Source organism: Ambystoma mexicanum, chromosome 5p, assembly GCF_040938575.1.
Source record: "Ambystoma mexicanum isolate Mex_15411 chromosome 5p, UKY_AmexF1_1, whole genome shotgun sequence".
In the NCBI taxonomy this organism is placed as follows: Eukaryota; Metazoa; Chordata; class Amphibia; order Caudata; family Ambystomatidae; genus Ambystoma; species Ambystoma mexicanum.
In genome coordinates, this window is record NC_090930.1 from 379,158,191 (window position 1) to 379,165,812 (window position 7,622).

The 7,622-nt window shown below is 51.6% G+C and overlaps 1 protein-coding gene across 1 annotated transcript; it reads left to right on the forward strand.

Moving 5' to 3' along the window:
• The first annotated feature begins 4,754 nt into the window (after window positions 1-4,754).
• Window positions 4,755-6,736, forward strand: LOC138480954 (transcription factor Sox-3-B-like). Its single transcript, XM_069612774.1, has one exon. It carries the CDS (start codon window positions 4,852-4,854, stop codon window positions 5,767-5,769), a length of 918 nt encoding a protein of 305 aa, XP_069468875.1. The 5' UTR covers window positions 4,755-4,851; the 3' UTR covers window positions 5,770-6,736.
• Window positions 6,737-7,622: the final 886 nt, after the last annotated feature.

The window sequence follows — 7,622 nt, forward strand, 5'->3', positions numbered from 1 at the left end:
TATTCATTGAGCTTATAATCAAAATAAATATATATATTCTTTCTATACCCCGGCCTGGATCTTGGGTCACTGTGGGCACAGGGGGGAGATGTATGCACCTCTATATGAGTCGTCAGTAAGGCCAGCACTAAAAAACAGAAGCAAGTGTTGTAGGGTGCCTGGATTTGGGGGTGGGAAGTAACTCCCCAGGTTAAGGGTGGTCTCTCAATATAACGTGACATTGCGACCCATTCTCGGGATGCTTAAGGCATCCATTGAAATTTAGAGAGGTACCGTTTTACACAATTATTAAAAAATAAACATCGCTGAAGGGAATCTGGCCTATGTACAGGTTCAATATACATTTTCTTTTCTACACGCCACCTACACCTATGAAAGTCTAATAGTTTGCTGGCATGGAGTATTTGGAATGCTGCTTCTGACATGTCTGTTGAGTAAGGGGGTGGTATCTATTTTGAATAAAGGGGAACTAGAGAGAATTGGATAGGCAGGGTTGCTTTGAGTTAATTTCCTTTTTAACACATGAAAGATTCATCTCAAACTCTCATACATTTTTTCCATGGTGCATGCACGCTCATGGTGAATTGAATGTATAGAAGCCTATGGTGTTGTTTGTGTTACTAAAGTCTATTTTTCAATAACTGTAGCACTGAAAACAGAGGTAATGAGTGTGGGTTATGTTTCATCATACATTAGCACCCGTGGATGTATGAATTGTTTATCCTTAAATTGATTTAATTACTTCTATTTTGTTAATGCATACACCTTTTGTGAAACCCTGTGTGTTTCTTGTCCCAAAAGAGGAGTGAAGCTGTACGGATGTTATTAAATTGTGGCGCCAGATGCATAAAAATAACTTCACTGAATAAAGGAAAATTGTGCGTGCCAGGTTTGGAGTGGGTGCAAAGGTCCCCTGAATTAGATACTGCCCGATTAAAACATCCTACATCACACACCTATAGAGTTCCAATTAGGCAATGTAGCCCCCACAGAACACAGTGAACCCCTTTGCCCCTCACGCAGTTCGCCAGAGCAGAAATACTAGTTGACCCAATTAAATGGTTTCTACTGCCTCATGCTTCTGACATATGGGATTTGGGCATCCGCTGAACTATTGTGTTGGAAACTCAATTGCATCTCGCCAATCAATGTTGCCTGTTATGTTTTTATGTGTCTGTACTTCTTAGTACAAAGTTCAGCATTATAGATGCAGTTGCATACGGATCCAGTAGCAGCTAGGAGTAAACGGCACCCTAGGGATTCAGCAATGCCACACCCTCACGGAACCCCCCTCCCACTGGCCCCAGCGTACTCATTCCCCTTGGGCCTACTCCACTGGGAACCTCAAATAAGCCTATCCGCGATCGCTTGCCAAAGAGCCTTCGCACAACACTGCCGCCCCGTGGGCAGCACCCCTGTCGTGTTGGCAGCCTCTCAGATGGCTTCTGATCGCCTTTTACAACGAAACACGCAGTCACACATTACTGCGAGGAGCCCCCTCCTGGAGTCCTCTCGAGTGACAATGACTGAATATTACACTGATCATTACCGATGCAAATGGCGAAGACTACTCCCTCCATTAGGAGTCCTAATGGCGGAAAATCACCTTCGTCATTATGGGCGTAAATGCTTGAATGTGAACTTCACCCCCTGCGACGTGGCCCTCGCCGTTATTCAATAACCACGAAGCTTCCAAACTGGAATGTTCGACTTACACGCCCCTAAGAGTTTAGCGCAGCTGACTTTCCGAAGGCTCCGTGAACGAAACAGGCGCACATTCCGGGTAATATTACTCCGTGGAAAAAAATGCACGTCATTTAATCCGCCCCGTCCCTCGGGCAGATGTTTGGGTGACCATCACCGGCGCTATATGGCCCGTAGGGCAAGAACGGGTTACACTGCCCGTCTGTGTGACACAACTAATGCTGAACTAGTACTTACATCCGACTGAAAACGGCGGTGTTTAGTTATCTTTCCGCCCTATCACCTATTTGTCGAGTGCTGCGATTGTTCTACGCTTTAATTGTTCGGGTGTGTTTGTGTCTCACATTCGTCTATTAGCGGCACACTTTATTTTTCAGCTGCGGCATGAGATTGTGTCTGCAATTACACGCACGGCCGATGTGAACACGATTAAACACGTGTTTAGTCCACTTCGATACTGCGACGTAACTTCTTTTATACCTCAGAGTGGCGATGCGAATATGAAAGTTTGGTGAGTTATATGTCTCCAACGTCACGCGTGGCACGGGGCCGCCTTTGTCCTCGTGTGTTCTGTGGGGGCAGTGACCCCGCCTGTGCTCTAGGGCCCCGGGCAGCCGCAGGCCTGTCTCAAGTACCCACAACATCACGTGTTGAGCTTCGTGAGGCACCGCCAGGAGCCTCCGTGAAATGTAAACATCCTCAACCCCCTGCTTATGGGGCAGCCCTGACCCTCTGTGCGCATTGTTTGCACTTTTCCTGCATAAATAGATCTGTAAAAAGGTGATATACGTGTGCCATGTGGGGAGCAGCCTTGAGGACCTGGTTGCGTCACGTCTGCCCTTATGGAAGTGGCATTGTACACAGCTCTGCCAGGCATGTGGGTACACGGCACATATGGAAATGAGGGGCAGCGGGAGAGGCGCCTCCGGTGCCTCGTCCTCCAAAGGCCGCATGTGCGGCTAGGCTGCTCCGTCCAGAGGCGGCGAGAGCGCCCGCCCGCCCGCAGAGAGGCCCGAAGCGGCAGGTGCATCTGCCGAGAGGCTGGGGAGCGTGGGGGGAGGGGAGTGACTGATGAAGCCGAGCTCACTGACGCCCCCCCACCCCCACCCATCCTAAACTTTTCTTTTCACTTGGCAAAGAGGGCTTCCCGTTGTCAGGGGAACCGGCTCTCCAGCCCTGCCTCAGGGGGCACCGGCCTGGAGCCCAGAAAAATCGGAAGGAGGGGGAGGGCGGCAGTAAAGTCGAGCTGCGACACAACAGGCCGGTTCAAGGGGACCCTCACCAACCCCGAAAAATATTATGACATGTTTGCACCACAAAATGTGTGCTGCGTTAGCACACATGGTAACATGCGTGAAATGTACAGTGATAGAGTACGTGTTTGGCGTGGCTGTTTGTTGCATAGCATCGCCACGCCGGACGTCGCAGGGGCCACGCAGTCCCCGTTTCTCAATGGATCTGTGCCATCACACGGAGAGTTACCACCTTTCCCCCCTAATTACATTTTTAGCGATTTCCTTAATTACTACGGCAGTAGGTGTTAACGAGTGCATGTGGCAATTGCGGCTGCTAAGTTAAAGCGTTTAAGCGCCTTGAAGGCCACAGACTGTCGACTCCGAAGCAACCCGGTGAAAACGTTATGTAAAAGAGGACTGAACCGCACAGATGTGTGCCGCTGGCAACTCAACGGCGAATGATAGATAGATAACATGTTACCCGTTATGAGTGCACGGATGTACCTCGGTGTTACTTCTTTCCAATCGCATGCAGAATGATAGGGGAAACGTGCTACGTGGGTTTCGGCACTTGTCGCCGGCTTCTGCGGCCGGGCCCTCTCTGGGATGCTTTTCCCTCCAAAGTTGTGTGTCGCTCCTGCAGTCGCAGAGGGTCGTGCGGGCCCCTCCCCTCCACCTGCCGCTCCGGCGGGCCCATGCTGCCCGAGTTTCTCTCGCCAGCAGCCGCTTTGTCCTCCCGCATTTGCATTCTCAGTGCCCCTCTCCCGGGAAGTTTGTTTACAAGCCTTTCCCCACGCCAGCCACAGTGCAAAGAATTGGCAGAGGTTCTATTCGACCCCCCCCCAAACCCCCGAAACTATGAAACTATTCAGGCAGTTAGCGCTTCAATCCGGCCAGCGTAGGTCAAATTTAAGGGAGCGGGTTTGGAAAATGAATATTAATTTCTGTGAGACAAGTGCCCGCCAAAAAAAGGACGGTGTCTCACGAGTCAAAACTGCAACAGGATGACTTGATCTTGAGAGCTACCGTGTAAAGATAATCAGGCAATTTATCAGTGCATAACACAACTGGTGCGTGTTATACAGAGTCCTCAAAGGGCATATTGGCGCTGATAGGTCGTTTCCTCGCCTGCCGGTTATCTTTCCGTTTCCATTTTAAGAGACATGTTGGTTATGGGGTGTAGTCATCAGCAAACAAACGCCAGCTTTTGCAGGGTCCGTTTGGGCGAGGTAAAGATCGGTGCAAAAGTACATCCACTCTCCGCCAAACGTGTTTAACACAAGACGACGAAACATAGCGTGAAAATAGTTCGTTTCATGGAAGCCAGTCCTCCCCGCGAAATGCCGGGCACGGGAGAGAGCTTGCCTTCAGCACCATCTTAAGACCTCACACGTCATCTGCATAAATGCACTAACGCGCGCTCTCCAACTGAGTCCAACGCCTCATTGAAAGTAGAAAACAAACGAGGCTTGAAAAGTAAAACCATAGAGGGAACGAAAAAAAAAAGTTTTACCTACAGAATATTTATTCCTAAAGAACACCCTCTGATGTCTCGCATAGAGGTGCATCTATGAGACTGCTTTTAAAAGCTGACCATGCTGTGTGCATGTGTTCTATTTTCTGGGGGTGGGGGCAGCCCAGACGCCCCCCCCCCCCGCTCCCCGCCGCGCGCTTGGGGGCATCCCAGAGCAGCCGAGAACCAACTTTGCCCACACGTTCTAGCCCCCTGCAGCAGCTGGGCCGGAGCAGCACGCGGATTGGCTGCGGGGCCCGCTCATTAGCAAGCTGTCAATCAGCGGCCGCCAGAGGCGCCTCTTAACCCGGCAGCCCGGGCCGAAGTTCAGCAGATCCCGAAGAGCGTCCCCCGCGCATCACCTGCACCTGCAGCTCGCACTCCGCTCGCTCGCCCGCCATGTACAGCATGCTGGAGACCGACATCAAGAGCTCCCTGTCGCAGCCCAGCCCCGGGGCCAACGGAGGCCAGGGCCCCAACAGCAAGGGCGGCGGCAACTCCGACCAGGACCGGGTCAAGCGGCCCATGAACGCCTTCATGGTCTGGTCCCGGGGCCAGAGGCGCAAGATGGCGCAGGAGAACCCCAAGATGCACAACTCGGAGATCAGCAAGCGCCTGGGGGCCGACTGGAAGCTCCTGAGCGACGCCGAGAAGCGGCCCTTCATTGACGAGGCCAAGCGGCTGCGCGCAGTGCACATGAAGGACTACCCCGACTACAAGTACCGGCCGCGGCGCAAGACCAAGACCCTGCTCAAGAAGGACAAGTACTCGCTGCCCGGCGGGCTTCTGGCCGCTGCGGGCGGCGGCAGCCCGGGCCCCGCGCAGCAGCGCCTCGACGCCGCCTACGCGCACATGAACGGCTGGAGCAGCGGCGCCTACTCGCTGATGCAGGAGCAGCTGGGCTACGGGCAGCACCCGGGCATGGGCGGCGCGCAGCTGCAGCCCCTGCACCACCGCTACGACATGGGCGGCCTGCAGTACAGCCCCATGATGAGCCAGGCGCAGAGCTACATGAGCGCGGCCGCCTCCACCTACAGCATGGCGCCCATGTACGGCCAGCAGGGCGGCTCCCCCGGCGGCCCGGCCGGCCTCAGCCTGGGCTCCATCGTCAAGAGCGAGCCCAGCTCCCCGCCACCGCCCGGCATGACCGCTCACGGCCAGCGCGCCTGCCTCGGGGACCTGCGGGACATGATCAGCATGTACCTGCCGCCAGGGGGCGACGGCGGCGAGCAGCAGGGCGGGCGGCTGCACAGCGTCCACCACCAGCACTACCAGAGCGCCGGGGTCAACGGCACGGTGCCACTGACTCATATGTGACTCCCAGCCCCCTCAGACTGTGACCCTTCCTTTCGGGGTGCCCCAGCCCCGGGTAATCCCTTTTGCTGCTGAGGTACCCTGCCACGTCAAGTACTCAGGCAGCGGACATAGAAGGGTATCTACCTGCCGGCGGAAACGAAGTCGCCGGGCGAGATGCCCTAACACGAACATGCCTTGCCCGGCTTCCCTCGCCCCGAACTTTATCCGGCATGTCAGACAGTACGAACACGCAGGGGCGCCGAGGAGGGGGCGCCTTGGCGTCTCTTTCGAAAACTTTCCAAGAGAACACAAACTTTCCCCCCCCTCCCCGAGCTCCATCCATGTCCTCTGCCACTGTGGTTATCACATGACCCGAACACTTTCTGCTAGATTAGCAGCCCCCCTCATTCCCTCATGCAATCGCAAACAGAGGACACGCTTTGTTTATAGATGTAATTTTTTTGTACAGAAAAAAAGTTTCAACAAAGTCTAGAGCACAATGTTTTATGCGATCCTGTGAAGTTTTACACACAGGGAAGCTCCTGGCTGGAGCCCTTATTGTTTTTAAATAAGGGCCGGTAACTTCAATTTTTAGAAGTGGGAAAGGAGCCATGCCATTTTACCCATTCCAATGTTTACATTGCGAGCCCCTTTCACCCCAAGCGGGTGCTTTATCCAAAACCCTAGCGTTTTATGTCTTTTTTCCTTTTTAATGTCCTGTTGTTAGACTGTTTTTGACTTGAGAACAGAAACACGAGCTGTGCGGGTCGCAAACCTTTTTCTCTTTTAATTTATAGTAAATGTATTTGTTTCCTTTTCTCGCTGTAAAAAGTTGTACATTTTTTTTCGTTTTCTTTGTGGATGTTTGTTTAACTGAAATGTTGACATATCAAGACAATGGTTTTAGTTTTTTATCTGGTCTCTAAATGGTTTTACGTTAAAACTTGAAACATGTGAGAGAAATAAATAAATTTTTTAACGCAACATATTCTACTTTCCTTGCATTTTTAAGCGTTGCCAGACCGTTGAATGTAAGGGTCGCCTTATCAATGTTGGGGGCTGGAAAGGAACATTAACTGTTTGCGCGTTTTGACATTTTCAGAGAAGGCGCAATTTGCTCAGTGACGTGTTTGTTGCGAGTAAACACGGGAAGCGGAAAGACTGGCGGTGCACTTCTCTGTTTGGTAAGAGCCAACGGGAGAGGTTTCGCCCAGGGGAAGGGCCGGGCGTACCCGGAGGGGGACCTTGTCCGCCTGCACGAGATGCGCGTGGATTTCAAACTAGATGATCTTGGAAATATTTAGAAAGTCGTGGTTAAATGTGGTACCAAATTACGAACTCAAAACTGTCCTGACAGTCTTAATTAAACTCCATTAATTATGAATGCTGTTTAGCGCACCGGAGGAAAATCAATAATTCAAGTGACTTGTAATTGGGTGCATAGTTTCCAAGTCAATTAGAGGGATGACTGATGTCCCAGCTGCAAAAAAGGGTGTTTTAACAGCCATCGACTAAGTCCAGTATTGCGCTCTACAGCGTCCTAAAAACGTGTTTGGCACTGAACGATGCGTAAATCAGGCCCGCCGTTTATATACCTCAGTTGCTCCACTTTGTATGCACGTTTTTTGCATTGGCACGGCCCGCCATTTGTTGAACTATTGAAGTGTCGATTCCTGTGTATTGCGTTTGCCCTATTTCTAAAAACACTTGCAAATAGTAGAAAAGGATTGCACCACGACAAGCGTATTTTGGCATGTTGTAAGCAGTAGGGTATTAGCACGAGGGCAAACTTTGCACCGATGGAAAAATGCATCAATAATGTATATTGTGTGCACTAGGGCAATTGTTTTCTTACTGCTTATAACATGCTAAAA

Coding starts and splice junctions, on each gene's coding strand:
- LOC138480954 (XM_069612774.1), top strand. CDS start 4,852: ATGTACAGCATGCTGGAGACCGACATCAAGAGCTCCCTGTCGCAGCCC.